Here is a 22,894-nt window from a genome sequence, read left to right as displayed (position 1 = left end):
GCAAATCACACACACTGCCCTCGAACACTTAGGAAAATGTACTAAATAACCGTAGCAAGAGTCCCAAAAGTGAATTCATGGTATAACGCATTACATCTTTGGTCAGTTAAGTTGAAAAATATTTTATTCAACAAATTGCACTAACAGATAGGTTAACGACCCTGTTCATAGTACTTCAGTACTGGGTATTTACGTGTGGTACGCACTTTTGTGCCTACTCTTCAGTATTTGACTATTTTACTATTGAAAAAAGGTTATTTAGATGAGAAAGTAACAGACGTTACATATTGTATCGACATATTATTATATCTGGTATATTTGTAATGAAACATCGTTCCAGAGAAGAGAAATCATTAACTCCATTCTTTCCAAACTTTTCTATCATTTTTAGAGTAATCTTTCAAGATTAAAAGAGTAAACAAACTATACGGGATCCCGACTCTGAAGTAATGGTGCTTGATTCTACGGTGTCATAAGCATTCCGAACCTTGGTAGCTTTAGGTATTTCCGCATTGAAATATTTCCCCCGGATCTACGAAATTCTCCCCTCGGCAATACATTCCTACATGTTTAATGGAAATTAGCCCGTTTGATCCCAGGGTCCTCAAATGAAGACAGTCTACTTAAATTACGATTTCATAAAAGGTTCTTTGCTTTTAGGTCTTTTATATATTTAATATGCTCAAAGAACAGTCAAAGAGATTAAAGTAATATATATATGAACAAAAACACCAGAGATGCAAAAAGTGCAGCCAAGTTCGTCAGCCTCAAAAAGTGTTGAGATGAGGATGGATGAGCCAAGTTCCTTGGCCACTGCATCTGAAAGGAACACTGGAACTTGGCGCGAGGTGTCTAACATATTCGAATACATTAAGATGTCTGTTCCTAGTTTCACGGCCGGGACATTTCAGCCCTAAGGCTAATGGTGACCCCCAAATCCACCACGCTCACAAACATCACCCCTAAGGCTCGTTAACATCATATACTTTCACACTTCGTGGAGGAATATAAGTTTTCCATTTCTGGGTTTCGAACCACCAATCTTACTGCAGTATACTGTATATGTGCCTTAGCTCATTAGCAAAGTTGATATTCCTAAGGTTGATGGTGGTCCCAAACCCAACACGCTCACCACCACTATCCCTAAGGTTCCTTAACATAATTTTCCTTGACACCTCGCGCCAAGTTCCAGTGTTCCTTTCAGATGCAGTGGCCAAGGAACTTGGCTCATCCATCCTCATCTCAACACTTTTTGAGGCTGACGAACTTGGCAGCACTTTTTGCACCTCTGGTGTTTTTGTTCATATTTTACTTCTTTTTGTAGTTCACCATGTCAATATCGTATATTGGAATTCTCAATTGTGGCATATTGCTGAATTTAAATTTAAAATTGTACATTTTTAAAGGAGTCATAATGTGTCACATACAACATTAGTTCCCAAGGGCTCTCCCACTGGGAATCGAACCCAAGACCTGTACAAGAAAGGCGCACATGCTAGCCACTTGAGCAGCGGGGAGGATTTATTCTATTAAATACCTGTCAGAGCGTTATATCCAAACGAGATTCCAATTCGTTTACCCGAACTACAAAATCACGATCGCTAACATCTTCTTTTTCATTACCTAAATACGAAGATTATCAACAGGGCCCAAAACCCTTGATGCTGAATCCTCGCTGCTACATCACTAGACATAGCTGGTGTTTCAATATACCTAGTTGTTCTCTACCTTTCCACATTGCGAAATTACGGAATTCATTACATGACGCGCATGTTGCGCAGTTTCATACTGCCTTGGGTTTTCCTTCCAATGATATACACCTTTCAAATAGCTTGTAAACTTAACAATGTTTGCCACCAACATATCCTAACTGTATATAAAACTACATGAACTGACATAAATTAAAGGGGTGCTTCCGGTTGACGTGGAAAGTTGAAATGATGAAGGGGGATGAAGAATTTTCCCGTTATTTAAATGGGTCTTTTTTTAATATAATCTCATGTTTTAAGAGCTTGGAATTGGAATAAAAAATTGAAATTCGGTGTGCTTGTACGTTTTCATTAGTATTACCTAAGTAAATCAGTAAAAATAAACAATTTCAACTTTAGAGTGGTTTTATGCGGAATTGAAAAATCTTTCCCATTGTATTTATATTCGACGTCTTCTACACCCCAAAATGTTTAGGCACTTTCGGCAGGGTTAGAATGATGAAATTTGGCACGATTGTAGCCTCCCGGGACTAACCAACAGGAAAATTGCTAAAATTGAATATTTTAATATTTAAGGAGTCTAAAGGGAGATGAAGAAATCACCATGTTATTTAAATAGGCGTTTTCCTGGAATACAAAATCTTATCTTTTAGATAGTTGATATAGGAAAAGAAACTTGAAATTCGGGAATTGTAAGCTTAAGAGGTGTGAGGAAGTAGGGCGAGCACAGGCGAGGGTGTGGGGGCGAATTCCCGAAGGGCAAATTCAGGAAATATGAAGAGCAAAGGCACGAAATTCACTATTGATGAAAAGGCTGATCCGTAAGAGATCCTCACACTGTTCACAGATAGAGACACGAAGTATCAAGAACATTTTTACATAACGACTGTGGTAACTATAATATAACTCTGGTACCAAAATATTTACGAAATTGGTTACATTTTGTTGCTAGTCTCACATGAATTGAACAATTTGATTTCTCATTTCTTCGAAAACTTCATTAATTTTAAACATTCTCACCTCTACATTATCTTACTTATCAAATTAATTTCAATATCTATTTAATACCAATAACTGCAATAAAGGAAAAATATTCACCGAGAAAAAGACAAAATATTGGCATTCCTTGTCTGGGTTTTCAACCACGAAATTCACGGCAGTATGTACGTGTCTTAGCCCACGGTTTTAAAAGTTAACTGATTCACAGAACGTGCCTCATTAACTTGCTTAACTACTTATTACTAGCTTTCACTTATTTTACTCGCACACTAAAGAAAACTGTATGTGGCGTACGTAAAAACGTTTGTTACATGTGTAAATCCTGTAGTTGTTGGATTTAACGTACACTAAACGTATAACTGAAAAAGTATATTTGAACGTATTTTCCGTATAAGTGTGCCGAATAAACGTACTATCCACACGAACGAAAAGACCGTATGTAGGTGGTCAGGATCTCACATACAGATGGCCGTATGTAACTTATAGCTGACGTACGTAATGTACGGAAGACTGTTAGATGTCAGACATCCGTCAACAACATTGTGTAACATCTAAGCGGGAGAGGACAGTACGTATGTAGCATATGGATAACGTATGTTAAGTATTGATTTATGTAGTAAACATAAGGATCCCGTATATTTGTACACTATGCCGCTATCCGGATAACGGATTTTTCTCAGTGACCTTAGCTCATTTTTCTATTAACCTAGAACGACAGGGACATGAACACAGAAACATCGAGGAGAGTTAAGATTCCAAAGTCTCTTCCACCGGGAATCGAACCCAGGACCCCATACACCAAAGACGCACGTGATAGCCAATAGACCAGCGAGGAGGGCACCAGGTCGACCACTTAGACGATTGATAACATTATCACTATGCACATGATGTGTTCAATAACGGAGTCGTTCCCGATTTCTGATTGTAAGGACAGTTTTTTTGCTAATGAAAAATTTCCGTAGCAAATTCCTCAAATTTCATTTTCAAGCAGTTATAGTGTACCTTTATGGAGAGTTTCGCATCTTTATCTCATTAAGAAGTACCTAATGGCTATGGACAGTTTTTCGCCCATAAAAATTCCCATAGTACATTCCTTAAATTTGGAATCTTTTCTTACACAGGTCATTACATAAGATAGGTACCATTATGCAGAGTTTCAATTCTCCATCTCATTTGGAAGCACCTAATCAATGATGAGTGAGTAAATGAACCGATCTCTGTTTGAGTAAGAACAATTTTTCGCCCATAGGAAATTCCAAAGCACATTCCTTAAGTTTCGGATATTTTTCATATTCAAGCCATTATAAGCTACCTTCGTGTAGACATTCACATCTTCATCTCATTGGGAAGTAGCTAATGGCTACGGACAATTTTTGTCTATACAAATTTCCCATAGCACATTCGTCACATTTGCCTGAATGTTGCCAATAAATTAGTTCAAAATATGGATTCATTTAATAGACAGCGCGTTGGCCAGCGGTTGAACGTTCCCCTCCGGTGCTTGGGTCCGTTTTTCGATCACAGCTCGCGCCGTGTTCACTTTGTGGTGGACAAACCTTGTCGTTCCCGATTTCTGATTGTAAGGACAGTTTTTTTGCTAATGAAAAATTTCCGTAGAAAATTCCTCAAATTTCATTTTCAAGCAGTTATAGTGTACCTTTATGGAGAGTTTCGCATCTTTATCTCATTAAGAAGTACCTAATGGCTATGGACAGTTTTTCGCCCATAAAAATTCCCATAGTACATTCCTTAAATTTGGAATCTTTTCTTACACAGGTCATTACATAAGATAGGTACCATTATGCAGAGTTTCAATTCTCCATCTCATTTGGAAGCAACTAATCAATGATGAGTAAGTAAATGAACCGATCTCTGTTTGAGTAAGGACAATTTTTCGCCCATAGGAAATTCAAAAGCACATTCCTTAAGTTTCGGATATTTTTCATATTCAAGCCATTATAAGCTACCTTCGTGTAGACATTCACATCTTCATCTCATTGGGAAGTACCTAATGGCTACGAACATTTTTTGTCTATAAAAAAATTTCCCATAGCACATTCGTCACATTTGCCTGAATGTTGCCAATAAATTAGTTCAAAATATGGATTCATTTAATAGACAGCGCACTTTTTCCATACTCAGGTCATTATAAGATACCTTTATGCAGAGTTTCACGACTTATCTCATTGGAAATACAAAATCAATGTGATGAGCGAGTGAGTTAACCGATTTCTGCTTGACTAAGGACAGTTTTCACCCATAAAATCTTTTCCATAGCACTTCCTTAAATTTCGGACATTTTCCATACTCAAATCATTATAAGGTACCTTTATGCAGAGATTCATCCCTCTATCTCATTGGAAAGCACCTAATTAATACTATGAATGAGTCAATCAGTGAGTGAAGCGATTTCTGCTTGGCTATGGATAGTTTTCACCCATAAAAATTTCCTTTAGTACATTACTTAAATTTCAAACCTTTTCCATACTCAAGTCATTATAAGGTACCAATATACAGACTTTTACGTCAATATTTCATAAACAAGTACTTAGTCAATGTGACGAGTGAATGAATGAATCGATATTTGCTTGGCTAAAAACAGTTTTTCACCCATAAAAAAATTTTCATTGCACATTCCTCATATTTAAGATTTTTTTCACACTCAAGTCATTATAAGGTACATTTATGCACAGCTTCACGTCATTATCTCATTGGAGACTAACAAATCAATGTGATGAGTGACTGAATGAACCGTGCTTCGCTAAGGACAGTTTTTCGCCAATGAAAAATTTCCAATAGCACAAGAACATATTTATGTTTGGCTAAGGACAATTTCTCGCCCATTAAAAAATTCCCATAGCACATTCATCACATTTCGGACCTTTTCTGTACTCTAGTCATTATAGGGTGCTTCTATGCAAAGTTTTACGTCTATACCTCATTGGGAAGTACCTAATCAATTTGATGATTGAGAGAATGAAACGATTTCTACTTGGCTAGGAACAGTTTTTCGCCAATAAAAAAATTCTCATAACACATGCCACACATTTCGGACTTTTTCCATACTCAAGTCATTATAAGGTATCTTTGTGCAGAGTTTCACGTCTCTGTCTCATTAAAAAGTACTAATAAATTTGATGAGTGAGTGAGTGAAACGATTTTTTTCTGGCTAAGGACAGTTCTTTGCCCATAAAAAATTCCCCATAGCACATTCCATAGATTTCGGACCTTTTCCATACTCAAGTTATTGTAGTGTACCTTTATGCAAAGTTTCAGGTTTCTATCTCGTTGGGAAGTACCTAATCAATTTGATGAGTAAGTGAGTGAGACGATTTTTTTCCTGGCTAAGGACAGTTTCTTGCCCATAAAAAAACCATAGTACATTTCTCAGATTTCGAACTTTTTCCGCACTCAAGTCGTTATAGGGTATCTTTATGCAAAGTTTCAGGTTTCTATCTCATTGGGAAGTACCTAATCAATTTGTTGAGTAAGTGAGTGAATCGATTTTTTTTCCTGGCTAAGGACAGTTTTTTGCCTATAAAAAATTTGCCATAGTACATTCCTCAGATTTCGGACTTTTTGCATACTCAAGTTATTGTAGGGTACCTTTATGCAAAGTTTCAAGTTTTTATCTCATTGGGAAGTGCCTAATCAATTTGATGAGTGAGTGAGTGAAACGATTTTTTTTCCTCGCTAAGGACAGTTTTTTGCCCATAAAAGATTTCCCATAGAACATTCCTCAGACTTCGGACATTTTCCATACTCACGTCGTTATAGGGTATCTTTATGGAAAGTTTCAGGTTGCTATCTCATAGGGAAGTACCTAATTAATTTGTTGAGTGAGTGAGAGAATCTATTTTTTTTTCCTGGCTAAGAACAGTTTTTTGCCCATAAAAGATTTCCCCTACTACATTCCTCAGACCTCGGACTTTACCATACTCAAATCATTTTAAGGTACCTTTGCGCAGACTTTCATGTTTCTATCTCATTGCGAAGTGCCTAATCAATTTGATGAGTGAGTGAGTGAAACGATTTTTTTTCCTGGCTAAGGACAGTTTTTGCCTATATAAACTTTCTCATAGGACATTCTTCAAATTTCGGACTTTTTCCATATTCAAGTTATTGTAGGGTACCTTTATGCAAAGTTTCAAGTTTTTATCTCATTAGGAAATACCTAATCAATTTGATGAGTGAGTGAGTGAAACGATTTTTTTTCCTGGCTAAGGACAGTTTTTTGCCCATAAAAGATTTCCCCTAGTACATTCCTCAGACTTCGGACTTTACCATACTCAAATCATTGTAAGGTACCTTTGTGCAGACTTTCATGTTTCTATCTCATTGGGAAGTGCCTAATCAATTTGATGAGTGAGTGAGTGAAACGATTTTTTTTCCTGGCTAAGGACAGTTGTTTGCCTATAAAAATTTTCCATAGGACATTCCTCAGATTTCGGACTTTTCCTATACTCTAGGTAGTGTAGGGTACCTTTATACAAAGTTTCAAGCTTCTATCTCATTGGGAAGTACCTAATCAATTTGATGAGTGAGAGAGTGAAACGATTTTTTTCCTGGCTAAGGACAGTTTTTTGCCAATAAAAAAATTTCTATAGCAAATTCCATGGATTTCGGACTTTTTCCATACTCAAGTTATTGTAGGGTACATTTATGCAAAGTTTCAGGTTTCTATCTCATTGGGAAATGCCTAATCAATTTGATGAGTGAGTGAGTGAAACGATTTTTTTCCTGGCTAAGGACAGTTTTTTGCCCATAAAAAATTTCCCATAAGACATTCCTCAGATTTTGGACTTTTTCCGTAATCTAATTTTTATTGGGTACCTTTATGGAAAGTTTCACGTTTCTGTCTCATTGGGAAGTACCTAATCAATTTGATGAGTGAGTCAGTGAGTCAGTGAGCCTGAAAACTGCATATTTTGGGGGTCCAGTACTCGAATATAGTTAAGAGTAGGAATGGGAGATTTGGTATATGAGTACATCTGTGGGATATCTCCTTAAATTTTAAATTTCATGTTTCTACCCTTAATAGAATCGTTTTTACAAAGCCTCGAAATCGGTGATTTTACACAAAACTCTTGTTCGTGTATAATATGCTTACGGCAGTGCAGGCCAGTTTTTACTTTCTTCGCGGAACTTGGCTGCCATGCACTGCCGTGCATGTTGACTCTCCGAAAATAAAGTTACGTTTCATGTCAATGCGAAAATATATTTTGCCCGTTTAAAGTGCTCTCTCATGTATTAATTATACATTTATTTTTGTTTTTGTGATGATTCCCAAGCAATCGAGCTGTAATCGAAAACGTGCTGGAGGGATTGCAATTTTCATTCGGAAACTTGGCTATTTTAATTACTTAAATTTTTCCCGCCCACACTTAAAATAAATTGGTGGGTTCCTGAATGACATGTTTTCGTTAAATGCTAAAATGGGTTCCCTACTGTTATTAAATTGCATGTTCTCATTTAATGTCTGTATTGTGGTCAGTAGATAGCACTACATTTATTAGTTGATTACTAAGTTTTTACACAGGAGCTTTTGACTACTTTAAATTACTTATCAGTTAAATAAAGAAAAAAATGTTTATTTGTAATGTGGAATTTTGATACAAAATCAATGGAAACTGCTTTTGTTGGATGTATACAAAAGTCTCGTAACAGTTATTTTGATCCATGCCCTTATATTTATGATAACTGTGCTTCCAAGGTTTGACTCGTGAAATCACCTCCGCGGACATACAGTCCGTCATCAAGCGGAAACGTAGTACTGCACCACGGTTCGACCAAATAACTTACAGATTCCTTAAGGAATGTTCGGTCAATTTTTTCATATTTCTAGCATCGATATATACATTTATCCTTCGAACTGGTTTCTATCCTCTCGATTGAAAAGTATTTGAAGTCTGTATGATTCTGATACCCAACAAACCACTGCATTCAGTAAAGTCCTATCGTCCATTCCAGTTAACGTCCACGTTGGGTAAAGTCTTTGAAAAATACTCGTATCTCGTTAACACCCATACATCATGCATCTACAACCTCTACCTCTCCATTAAACTGGATTTAGACATCATTATGGCATAAAAGATCAACTACTTCGTCTAACAACCATTATTACCAATCACTATAATAAGCCTCTTCCGTCCTGTGTCGTTCTAATGGATTTGGAAAAAAGCTTTTGATCGGATTTGGCATTATGGATTATTTTATAAACTTCTAAAACTGGGTCTTCTTGTTACATATCTCCGAATCATATTTTTAAATACTCAACCGAATAGCCTACGTCAGCATAAACAATTCATTTTCACATCCGGTCTTCACATACACAGGAATACCGCAAGGCTCTAGTCTATCTCCTGCTTTATAGATCCTCTATGTTTCTGATTTACCGTCTCCACCGCCGAACACTTATCTCTTTCATTATGCTAATGATACAGCTTGTCTTCCACTGGGAAACACAATACAGCAGATTTATACAAACTTTCAGACTGCAATTACTAGCTTTCTTAATTGGTGTAGTAAATGGAGACCTTCAGTTAATGAAGACAAAACACAAACGCTTGTTATTTTACCTCCTAAATGCCGCAGCAAAGTTAGACGAAATCCAAATTTACTACAGATACGTGTGGGAGATCACTTTCTTCAGTCAGCTAAAACTGTAACATACTTAGGAATCATTTTTGACGATAAAATGCGATGGACACACCAGCTTCAGAAACTTGTTATCAAAGCAAAGAACCGCTTTCAACTTCTTCGTCGTCTTGTTGGCCAGTTCTGGGGTTTAAATTCCAAATTATTGCTTAACACATACAAAGCATTTATGCGGAGTATACTTACATTTGGACACAGCCTGGTGTTCAGCGTCTCCAAAATTTTACAATAAACTTGAAATTCTAGAGAGGCATACCATTCGTCTTCCATTTAGGATCAAACTTCCGTATCATAATATTGACTTGTATGACAAAATTACCTTTCCTCCGCTTGTTCAACACATAGAACACTTTCGTGATAAGTTCAAAACTATCAGTATCCATGATCGTAAAAATACCTTTCTTGACACCATATTTACTGATTTACAACAAGAATCTCAATCTAAGTACTGCAGTACACCACTCAGAGTTTTGCTTTCCATTTACATCCGCACTCTTCCAGCAGATCACCATGCCCCCTTCTTCCGTCACCAACTCATCCATCAACATCTTCCACATATTTTTCCATCATAGCACTTTCTACAACACTAATCTGGGTTTACCCCATGTTTATCATCAGTCGTGAGACGCCCAGGACAGAATATTAATCTGCATTCGTTTGTACTAACACTTATATGTTGTGTTGTGGCCATTGGCGTATTTACGATATTGTTTCGGGGAGGCTTTGCTAACTTTCGTGGGGGTGCCTGAAAATGTAAAGATTCTGCAAGATATTTCATGTACTTTACTATAGTAAGATTTCGGGGGGCTTAAGCCCGGAAGCCCCCCTAAATACGCCACTGGTTGTGGCGTTACGAGCACTTCACTCATCACCATTTATCCATTTTTGCATTTTCTACGTTATTCATTTGTTTCAGAGATTTTTCCCGCACCTTTTTGTTACATTTTTCTATGTGAACCTTTCATTACTAGTTTGTTATTATTGATATATTATAATATTATTGTTGTTTCATATCTTTAATTTTTGATTTTTGTGTTAGTGTATAATACTAATGATTGTTTCACAACTCCTTGACCAGCTATGAGTTTAATAAGGAATAATTAATGCTCCCACACACTTGGCCAAGGGAGAGGGCGAAACTCTCTGGTGGCCGTATCTTTTCACGCATCGATTCCAAGTTCTTCAGCAATCAACGAATGTTTTGCCTTAATTGATGCCCACCACCTTCCAACTCAATAAGTAAAATACAGTTACTAGCCACACTCTGAAAAAAATCTTCCAAGGTATAAAGTAAAAAGGTGCCCAGTTATATGATGCTCAGTTGCTATGATTGCAGAAAATCTAGGATATCGTTATCAGAGGTGGCTAACAGTGAAAGAAATTGCTGATGAGTTAGCTCGAATCGATTTAGCAGAAATCATAACCGATGCTGTTCTTACTATTCTCCCGCCAAGTGCCACAGGTGATATTACATACGAAGACGAAGGTAATGACGAGGATACTGGTGAAGTGGACGTTATCGTTTTTCCGGGGAACTCAAGTTGGAGTGTACTGTTGTTGATTATCTATGTGCTGATAACCAAGACGATAATCTGTCCACTAATAGCAAATGTACTTTTGAGTATCAAACGTCTATATGGAGGAAGAAAGAACCGTATTATTCGAAATGTGTGAATAGTCACTGTGATGCTGCTGCAGGAGCATCTCAGAATGTCAAGGACCAACTACAGAGCCATAGTTCGCTCCAAATTTTTGAAGAGTTCATAACGTTTGATGTGTTATAGTATATTGTGAAGGAAAATGTTCTCAATGCTACTACTATCACGAATGATACCAAGTTAGTGTTTTTAGTGGAAGAACTTACTGTTTAGTTCTACTTACTTACTGCCTACTTACTTCTTAGAACTTACTGCCGAGTTTTCCTCGGCATTTTTATCCTTTCAGGTTACAATAGATTGCCACAACAGAAACTATACTGGAGTCAGAGTGAAGACATAGGTGTTTCCGTTGTATCGCAGTCAATGCCAAGAAATCGGTTTCAGAATTTGAAATTATTTCTACATTTCTACGAAAACAATGACGGAAATTTTGACAAGGTAATCAAAGATCTACCATTCAACGATATGCTAAATTCAGGTTTTCAGCAGTTCGATGTATTCGAAAAGCATATTTCAGTGGACGAAATGATCGTAAAATATTTTGGCCACCAGAGACTGAAACAATTTATGAAATGAAAGCAAATTCGATTTGGTTACAAGTTTTGGGCTATAAGCGGAGCTGATGGTTACTGCTCCAGTTTTGATTTGTATTGTGGACGTGCACCTGACGATAAGAAGGATAGGATACCACTTTGTACAGAAGTTGTTGAAAACCTTATCATTATTGTAAGTGACCCACTCTCCTACGAACTTTTTAAATAATTATTTCAGTAGTTTCCAACTGATGTGTGAACTTTGTTTGTTAGGATTCAAAGAAACAGGAACTGTTCGTGAAAATAGGTTGAAAAAATGTCCGCTTGCAAGCAACAAGGAGTTCCAAAAGAAAGGAACGGGAGTCTATGACTTCAGATTTGATTCAACAAACGAACGTTTAGTGGTAAAATGAAATGACAACAATTCTGTCACCTTAGTAACAAATTACGATGAGATAAATACTACTCGACAAGCCAGAAGATATTGACGTTAAAGAAAGGAAATAATTACTAGTCCACAACCTCAACCCGTTGCAACTTACAACAAAAGTATTGGAGGGCTTGATTTACATGATTGGCTGATATCAAAGTATCAATTTTCTATCAATGTCAAAAGTGGTATTTTCGAATATTTGTCCGAATGCTTCAACGCTTCGCTGTTACACATAAGGATGAGTTCGCAATTACTAAGCTAAACTTTAGAAGAACAATTGCTTTCGAATTGATCAAGACAAAATCTACACGACCACTTTCTACATCAGTTGTATCAAGCACAAAATTAAAAGCCCAACTTCCTCGTCTACCAGATGGCGTTAGTTTTGATGGAAGAAACCACTTTCCTGGCAAGAGGAAAAATCGAAGGAGATGTCAGCAAGAAAATTGCAAAGGAAAACCGCGGACCTTTTATACGAAATGTAATGTGTCATTGTGTATTGAGAGTTTTGCCGTTGACCGTACGAAAAACTAGGAGAAAGAAATAACTAATAAACAGCAATAATAAAATGCCATGTTCTCATACTGACTGAAAGTTTATTCCAACATAAATTTTATTCTTATAATTCCTGAAATGTATGTATCTAATATAAAATATATTGTTCTAATTCCTGAAATGTATCATTTTAAATAGTATTTCAATAGTGCATTAAAGAATTGTGGAAGATAGAAAATAGCAATGCAATATATGTTTATTCCATATGTATGTAATGCGTTTATTATTGCATATGAAAATAATAATAGAACTTAGATAAATATTTTTATTTACGAAATAATATATTCTATCTTATGTTAAAGAAAATAAATGTTTAAAGCTAGTTGCTTTGTTAGAAAATTATCAAAAAAGAAATTCAGAAAAATATATGAAAGTATACCATAAAAACTCACTTCCTCAAATGAGGACGGGCCCCTCGTGCCACCGCTTCATCTTGGTTCTTAGAAATTCTGTCAAACTGCAAATGCTTATCGTTAATAGGAAAGGAATTTGAAAGAAATTCCAAACTTTTTTCTTAAATACGTACTTTGTGCTTAACAGATTAACATATTTTCAAATGATACTTCCAACTTCTCGTTTATTTTAATTCCTATTTTTCCACACACAAAGGAAAGACTGAAATAACAACTGGATGGAATCTATACAAGAATTGACTATGATTCAAAGTAGTGTTCGGAAAGTACTATAAGAAATTAATCAAACTCTACCATCCACAGAAACGTCAATGAGTGAATATAGTGAGCTTCCAATCTACTGTTGTATTATTGAGTAGCAGGTAGAAAGTTTTCTGGCATACTTTCAGTGTTATGTCTGTACTCTTCAACGGACGAGACTTGAATTCGACATTCAGCATGTATCTACTTGAAAAATTACAGTGTATACATGTACTTGTACCTTTCTATAAGACACAAAAATATCCTAGTTTTGAGTAAGGTATCCATAAGCCGCATACTTTCACAATCCATTTTATCTTTACTTGAATTCTCAGTTGAAACAATGCAATATTTCCTTAGACTGCGCCTTGATTCAATCATTCTATCATGTGTGATTGTCAATGATCTCCGAAAGTTGTACATAAAGTCATGGTGCCTTCAAGGTATATATATATATATATATATATATATATATTTCCATTCCTACCATCTTGTTCATGATTTTTACATGATTCTACTTAGAAAATACACTGAATAGAGTTTATGCATATGATGTTGTTGTACTTTGTATAAGAAACGCGGAATATGGTACTTGTCTCTGAAAGTAAAATTGTGCTTTTCTGCTGCTCATTCAGTTTTTTCATTAGTGGAATCCACAAGTGCCACATAAAACACTTTCCCTGACTGTACCCACATCCGACTATTCTTCCGCTATTAACATTTCTGAATTTGAACAAAGTCTATGTGATATTGCTTAGAACCAATGAATTTTTCGACTATAATTAAATATCTCAAATCATTTCTTCTTTCATTGTCCATCGTCTTAATTTCAATGTTTATAAATCATGTGAGTAATTTAGTGTTGCTGAACAAAGAGTGTGTGTCTGGAAGAGCGTTAACAATGTGAAGGTACATACTAACAGCAATATTTGCTTATTAACACCATTTGATGTGAATTTACCTTTATACAACTATCTTCATCAATATTATATAATTACAACTCAGAATATATCGTATAAGAGATCTTCTTCAACGCTGGCAATACAGCAAATAATATTAGTTACTGAAATTCATAATATTCCTAAGTGGGGCGAAATTTGTTTGAAAGAACGTTGGTTACCCCTTCGAATTATATCAATTATGTTCTAAAATTGCACAAAATTACACTTAATACTATTTTCGATGCCGCGTTATCCTGAACTACAAAGTAAGTGAAGTGGTGTGTGTGTTTTTTTTTTTAAGAAATGTCCCAAAAAACACCTTGAAACTAGTTATCTTGGATTAGGATACTGTCAATTTTCAATTAATAATTCTCAATGTGATCCTCATTTTTTTAATGAGATTAAATTATCCACTCAATAGAATTTAAAGCATACTGATTGAAAATTATTCATGAAATTAAAACAATGATTTACCAACCAAATCGCAAAATTAATTGCATATTTCTTTTATCAAAATATACATTTCCATTGAAGAATTTCAAATAATATCAATGTATTTTTACACACTGTTTTCTTCTACATAAGAAACCCTAGATAGTTTGAAATAAATCTCCACCCTACTTTATATATATATATATATATAAGCACGAATTTTTTATGTAATGTTTGTCAACATAGTTTTGAAAAAGAATACCGAATATGTTTGCTTATTAATGAAGTGAAATGTTTTAGGAACAATTTTTGCATGGGAATCATTTCTTTGAGAATCACTAGTCAAAGTAAAAGCTTCAAAGTATGTATTGTATCGAGAAAGTTTATGCATATGAAAGAATAGGCAAAAAACTCCTTAAGTGGGGAACTTTTAATCTTGCCTGTTTCAAGTGTTCAATGCACTTTTCCAAATGATTCATAGGTCTTTTATTCAGTCAGAAAAAAAAGGTTTTTTTACTGCATCTGTAACTAATTTTACACCGCAGCAAAGACTAGCTGATGGTTTACGTTTAAATTTCGGGTCTAGGTCAAAACCCCCACAGCCAAAACCCCCACACTCAAGAAATGTCAAACCGCCCACACAAACGGTCATAACCCCCACACAAATGGACAAATCTCCCAAACGCACGAACGGTCAAAACCCCCACAGCCAAAACCCACACACTCAAGAAATGTCAAAACGCCCACACGATCGGTATAACCCCCACACAAATGGACAAATCTCCCAAACGCACGAACGGTCAAAACCCCCACAGCCAAAACCCCTACACTCAAGAAATGTCAAAACGCCCACACAATCGGTCATAAACCCCACACAAATGGACAAAACAGCCACACATAGCAACGGGCATAATCCCCACATAAATGGACAAAACTCCCACACAAATGGTCAAATCTCCCACATGCAGAAATTGTCACAACTGCCACACAAATGGACAAAACCCCCACAAAATCGGACAAATCCCCCACACTCTGAAATGATCGTCATTTCACGTCTTTGTTGCAGCTCTTTATGACGCCCAAGAAGAATAGTTGCACCATCAGTTTAAGTGGAATAAAAAATGTTATTAAAAAGTACAAGGGCAAGACATGCAACCAGGATCATTTCAGAGTGTGGGAGATTTGTCCGATTGTGTGGGGGTTTTGTCCATTTGTGTGGCAGTTGTGACTATTTCTACATGTGGGAGTTTTGTCCATTATTGTGGGGGTTTTGTCCATTTATGTGGGGATTGTGACCGTTGCTATGTGTGGCCGTTTTGTCCATTTGTGTGGGAGTTATGACCGTTGGAGGTTATGACCGACTACCAGTGTGGGGGTTTTGGCTGTGGGAATTATGACCGTTCCTGTATTTGGGAGATTTGTCCATTTGTGTGGGGGTTATGACCGATCGTGTGGGCGTTTTGACATTTCTTGAGTGTGGGGGTTTTGGCTGTGGGGATTATGACCGTTCGTGTATTTGGCAGATTTGTCCATTTGTGTAGGCGTTATGACCGTTTGTGTGGGCGTTTAACATTTCTTGAGTGTGGGTGTTTTGGCTGTGGGGCTTTTGACCGGTTCCCTAAATTTCTTATCTTCTGGTGATGACAGGTGCTTTCAAACTATGCTACGCAGCCTTATTTTCCGGTTCGGGGTGATATATTCAACTTCCACACGCGTTGAGGTCGATGGCCTGAAAGATCTTTCATGTCACGTAAAGAAGCTCTTTCTTGTTCGAAACGCTCTATCCATACTTAGCTCTTTCTTCGCAATAAACAGCTGTCACCATACTGGGCTTGCATTCGATAAGTCATGTCCGCAGGTTTCACACCTTCCGTATGCAAAAAGCGAATCACTGCTCTAATTTCCTCGTAGCTGTAGATCGCCAATGAAGCTGTCATGTTTAACGGTCTGCTACACTCCAACGAATAATGAAGGAATAAAAGTAACATAATGTCTCGAAATGTTGCCATCTGCTATCACACAGCACCGGTTACTAGCAGTGTTGCCAATCCCTGAAAAGAGAAATTGTGAGTGTCTTTACTTTTTGAATTTGCCTCGTATATTTACAGACGTATACAAATTGTTAGACTCACGCTCGAAAAGTGGAAAGTTGGTGTTGCAGTTCTATCGGAGTTCTAGAACAAGTAATTTAATTGCAAACCACCAACAAAGGATCCTTCGTTTTGTTATTGTACAGTTGAAGTGGTAATAACACCGCTGAACAGCATATGGCATTAGTAGAGGGAAGGGAGTTCTGAAAGTGATATTTCAGTTGCAGACAGCTATTGTGGTTTCTGTCAACAAATTAGAAGCTGAAGTATTTTGGTTGAAGTCGTAAGCGGTTGCGTTCAAAATGAAGTAAAATCTTTGAGTTTTACGACCCACGATTATGTTGGTTAGGGTAAAGGAGACGGTGATGATGAGTAATGAATGAAATGGTGGAATGAAGAAAGTGGAAGGAAACGGAAGAACCCCGAGGAAACCACGCACACGGCGGTTGCATTCAAAGCGTTCGACAGTTCGAATGAGCAACTTTAAAGTGTCTTGACGTGTTTTGTGTAATCTTTATTCTATGAAGTCCTGTAATTGTGGAATGGGAAAAACCAAAGACCTTTCTCTGTGTAAAGTGGAAGTTATCAAAACGCTTCTGGCAGAACGAAGATATACACAACGACCAACTGCTAATAGAGTTGGGCTAGGGTAAAAATCTGTGAGTAAAATCTCCATTCAGGAGAGCAAGGAGCAAATGTATCAGCAAAATTGGGTTGGGAAATGTGGTCGAAAACCCAAGCTATCTATACGAAGTATCAAAAATAAAGAGATTGTCTCTGGGAAACACAAAGGCAATTTCTAGACTTAAGCCTAAAAGTGGCTGAGTATGGTGTAGATAGTTCGTCTGAAAATGTTCGAAGGATTCTTTTTGCTGAGGGAATAAAACTACTCAGGCCAAGATAGAAACCGAAAATTACTCCAATCTTGGCGAAGAAGCGCCTCAACAGGGCACGATGCCCAGAACATTGAACTACTAATGATTAGAAAATAGGTGTTTCAGTGATGAATCTTGTGTCTACGTGTCTGATGAATGTTCACGATATGTGCGACGTTGACCTAGGGGGAATTCAAGTTGGAATGCCTGCAACAAACCTTGAAGCATCCTACATCAGTCATGGTTTGGGGTTCGGTGTTTTGTCTTCGGGTTTGGGAACGTGTATATAAAACAGGGAACAATGAAGCACGACCAAAATTTGCAAGTGCTTCAAGAAGAACTGCTTTCCCAGACTGAACACATGTTTGATGCTATTGCTATTTTTATGCGTGATGGAGCCCTTTTTCACGGGGTACTGTGAGAAAATTCTTCGAGAACAACAAAATTACTGTTCTTCTCTGGCCAGGCAATAGTCTTGATATGAACCCGATTGAAAACACTTGGAGCTTCAGAAGGAAAACCTAGGGAAGAAGTGAACAAGCGTAATGTAACCACACATCGATTGATCGAGATCAACAATGTGTTCTATCATAATGCTGAATTAAAGTCAAAATATCTTAGCCTCGTGTATAGCATGCCACAAAGGATTAAAGACTTAATAAAGAATAACGGATTTCATACCTAATATTAATAATTGTGTGAGTGATCATATTCTTGTAAATGTTGCATTTCATTTCATGTTTCCAATTTAGATACACACATTGTATAGTGCGTATATATATATTTGAATGTCACGTTTGATTTATTGGTATGGAAAATCATGTGCCATGATCACAAAAAATTAGAACAGAGTTACAGTATAGTAATTTGGACTATGTTTAAACACGTTTTCTGACGTAATGTTGTAAGAACATTAAAATATTCAGAAAGTGAACGTTGAGTCTAACAATTTTCGCACATCTATATATTAAAAGTTTCCTATGCTTGATTGCAAACAATATCTACAAAAGTTCGTTCTTCCTATTGGTATATAGTGTAACATCCTGTATGTCTCAAAAACTATGACAAAAATTTACAAGGTTTAGGTGGCAATTATGAACAACTTTCTAAAACATGTTTCTTTTCAGGTATCATTTAATGTGGAAGAGGATGTGGAATTCCACGCACCCCTGGTATCTGTACGAATATTGCTAGATATATCAATAGGATTCAAGCCATGTTCCGATTTAAAGTTGCGTAACGAAATGCAATGACTAAATTCAAGTGTTTTATCAGAACTCTTTCAGGAACTAATTGAAATAATTTTAATTTTAATTTGTCGTTTTTTATTACTTTGTTAAAAATTAAATAGACAGACGACCACTCTCTCATACCAACATATATTTAAGTTCAAAATAGAATAGCATGCCTTTGAAGTTGCATGAAATCTCATGTTATTTTCTTTTGTTATTTACTTAACTAATAAACTAACAAACATGGGAGCACGTTTTATTGGACAAAGCACAGCAAACTCATTCTAGTTATGTTAAACTAATGTAGCATAGAAAAATATAAATTTTAGAGTGAGCACAAACTAGGTTTCGTATTGTGATGTGAACAAATTATAAATAAACACAAATAACACAAAGTAGCCAAGTTTATAACATGATTGTAAAGTTGAATAGATTAGTTTCTAATTTATTAATTAAACTGAGTCCATCTCTGTTTACTACCATAGGCGATGGAAAAATATAGAATGCAATGCAATATACTCTGATTAGTTAGTGATTTACCAACTACACAAATTATATCCGAAACGTATATTTACTGCTTGCCATAAAAATGGAACTCGTAGAAGGAGACAAGGTAGAAGGGCCTAAGTTGGCAGGGAGGGACTTGATGATACAAGTTACAAATGACTAAATTTTTCAAGTCTTTGTGAAGAATGAAAACATAGCGAGAATGAAGAGAGATATGGACAATCAGAAGCTTTTCGTGTCTCCATAAGCTGTCACTACGGCTCCTACTCGCCAAGTTACGAGAGTGATGAACAGTTGGTGTATTGTATTGGGTTGTGGAGAGTCGTCTGTATTCTACGGCCCATCAACTGTAGTTCATGTAGTTAGAATATCTGAGAGAGGTTGTATAACTATCAAATTAATGTATTCAACTAGTGAGATTTCAAAGGCCATGGAGGTAGAGGAACATTGTGTCGATACAAGCAATAAAGGACATTACGCGCAAAATTAAGGTCCAGATTATCCCACCGGAATGTGGTCCAAATAATATCTGCTCTAAAGGGGACATGATCGGGTCCAACATCTCTTCAATCTTTTCTTGACTAGTAAGTGCCCGTCAATACGCAAAAATATAGTACTACCTCTCACCGTAACGCAATTTGATTCCCGCTATAACATTCCCACAAACAAAAGCGGGATTCGTATGAAACGAAGATGTCCAGCCATTCGTCTGAAAAATAAGGTGACCAGCCATTCACCTCAAAAGAAATTGTCCAGCCTTTCGGCTGAAATGAAAATGCCGATTATCGACGTTATCGCTACCAGTGTCTCATCCTATTGCATATTTGTAGAGTCAATAAACGCGCATCAATGGTCAACACTAAAACATGGCACGCTCCGTCGAACGACATAAACTGTATATTGCTATAATGGGTGCATTGCAAATCCTTCACCTTTTACTCCAGTGTATGAGATGTCCCTCTAGACTTCACGAGAGTCATATTCACAATACTTTTTCGCAGCTTTTAGGATATGATATCTCATTGCATAATGTCTTCATTGAACCGATGGGTCATTAAGCGCAGCACTGCGGGCAAGTTTCACACAACGGCATATCGCATTCAAGATACAACGCTATTCATCTGCAATCAAATGGTGAATCCTGTTTGAAAGACAGCTGCATTCAATAAACTGGCATCTTTTGACCACCCTGTCACGTCTCTTCAACCTTTATCAACTCCTATATTGTGACGGCAAGAAGTTTTTGCCTGTTTTTATAAAGATCATATATCCCGCATTTGCTGCTTCGAGGAACTGAAGCCGTAACGACTCGTTTACTATTCACTGTTCCACTTATTCTGCAAATTTTGATTTCCTACGCTGCCTGCTCTTGGTATTATATTTGTAATGGCCAGCAGTTTTGTGAGAGCTTACGAAATTGATTTAAAACCAATAAAATTAAGTTAATTATGTTTGGCTTATTGTTGTTTACTAGTTTGTCTCCTTTCTTTAAAGTTAGCTGCCTTAATAATTTTGAGCACAGAAAGAATCTGAATGTAGTGTGTGCTAGAGATAATGTTTGACTGAGGTGAATACAGCCAAAATATATCATCAATAAGTTCTGAAATCTATGTGTTACGGTGGTATTCTGTAGTATAGGGCTGCATATAAAGTGTGGCACGTAGCAAGTAGATAACTACCACTTTACGGTGACAAAATTGATTTTCAGAGAGAGTGTTAAACTAAACTATTGTATCTTACTGATTGTGTCCTGAAACAAATACTAATTGGCAGGTATTCAGTCTACACGAAAACAGATATTATATTTGGTGGGTCTATTCTCATGTTTCATTATGTACTTTAATCTTAACCAGAGAATCTCACATATTATGTGCAGTTTGGAAAATGGTAATGGTTCGGAGACTCGCAAGAGAATGCACTGTGTGATATTGCACCGGCGATGTATTCATGCGTAAGGTTCAGATTTTATACACCTGCATATAGTACACTCATATGACAAGATGTGACATTTTAAATGCATCCGCAAGAGGAAAACAATCATGCCTGGATATATTTTGTTTCTTAGACGAAGGTCACACCATCACATTCAGTGTCACATACTGTACAGTTACTAAGAGGTGCTGAGACATCGGTACCATATTACTGTGTTTATTGGAAAGGAGAGTATGTCTTTGCTTTTTAGATAAGCATGTGCGAAATTACAAGCCATTAAACATCCATTCACACAGGGGAATCTAGATACTTTCCTATAAATAATTGTTTTCATTGATTTTCTATTTGTTTCAAGAATGAGAAAATCGTACTGAAACTTGCATATACATACATTGCGATTAATATAACAAGTTGGTTCAGTTTGAGTGCTATTTAATATTCAATCATGCTATGGTTTCGTCATGTATATACAATACTTTCGTAAAGTAAAAATGTAAAAATGTTAATGTCGAAACTTCACTTCAAAATGAGATTCTGAATTCTGGAAAAAGATCATCGTTCATTGATGTAAAAAATATAAGTTGTAGGATATTGCTCTGCAAAAATTTCGTTAACTTGAAAGTTCAAATTTAATGCCTCATAACTCCTTATCAAAACTCTTTTGTATAGCAAGCCAATCTCTACCATAGTACCGAGATCCATCTACTATTGATACGATTATTAAACTTTTTCCGAAATTTGCAATCGAGAGCTTACACACCATAATATCATAATTGACAAGATTGTGTAGTAAGTCGACCTTTCCATCATATTGCCAACATACAACGTTGGATACAATAAAAGTTGTGATGTTAGTTAATAATAATAACCGAAAGTTCAACAACTTGGACTCAATTTGATCAAAACCAACAAGAATTCCACTATTCAGCATGTGGAAAATAATTTGTTTCCAACTCTGTTCAGTCTATGTCTCCAATTGGAACATCAATCGGTTCCTTAAAACCCACAGATTGTGTTGTCGTTAATAAACTGTTTCTGTTTGTTAGGAGGAAAATTTGAAATACTTATTTAAACCTACGAAATGGTGTAATTTTTTTCTATCTTCATTACTTGTATATTCAATTTATTACTTAACTTCTAAAATAGTATACAATTATATTTTCAAAATGCATACAAGTCTAATTATTTACTCGATTTTGGTAGTGCTTAAAGTAAATGGTTAGTTCACATGGCTACGCTGCAGAATACCCGGGTCCGATTTCTCGTTGAAAGTCTTGTGGTTCAGACACTCATTAAGCTATACGTGCACGTCTCAATCGATATTTCTCCGAATAAGTAAATAACTAACTAACGCTTTGGCCTATGGAACCCAGAGTTTGAAAGCCGCTTTCACAAAAGCTCTCCACTGACTTCTATCTTTAGCCAATTGGATCCAGTTTCTACTTTGTATTCCTATCTCTGCGAGATCCATCTTAATATTGTCTTCCATCTGCACCTAGGTCTTCTTAATTGTCGTTTTCCGATTGGTCTTCCAGTCAAGACATTGACAGCATTTCTACTTGCATCCATTCTAGCTACATTACCTGCCCACCGAAGCCTCATAGACTTGATGTCCCATAACAATGTTGGGTATACCGTATAAGTTATGTAGTTCCTCGTTATGAAGTTTCCGCCATTCCCCATTCCCG

At 36.5% G+C, this 22,894-nt stretch overlaps 1 protein-coding gene across 1 annotated transcript in view; it reads left to right on the top strand.

The window, feature by feature from the left end:
• The window catches only part of LOC145685399 (serine protease 55-like), a 233,772-nt gene extending 214,984 nt beyond the window's left edge, over positions 1 to 18,788 (top strand). The window contains exons 5-7 of the mRNA XM_081757793.1: positions 10,702 to 10,851; positions 11,310 to 11,461; positions 18,663 to 18,788. Of these exons, the coding sequence (XP_081613919.1) occupies positions 10,702 to 10,851; positions 11,310 to 11,461; positions 18,663 to 18,788 (428 nt within the window). The remainder of the gene's footprint in view (positions 1 to 10,701; positions 10,852 to 11,309; positions 11,462 to 18,662) is intronic.
• The last annotated feature ends 4,106 nt before the right edge of the window (positions 18,789 to 22,894 follow it).

Source organism: Thermobia domestica, chromosome 5 (genome assembly GCF_964235325.1).
Source record: "Thermobia domestica chromosome 5, izTheDome1.hap1.1, whole genome shotgun sequence".
In the NCBI taxonomy this organism is placed as follows: Eukaryota; Metazoa; Arthropoda; class Insecta; order Zygentoma; family Lepismatidae; genus Thermobia; species Thermobia domestica.
Note: the sequence above shows the minus strand (reverse complement) of the source record. Positions and strands in the feature narration are given on the sequence as shown.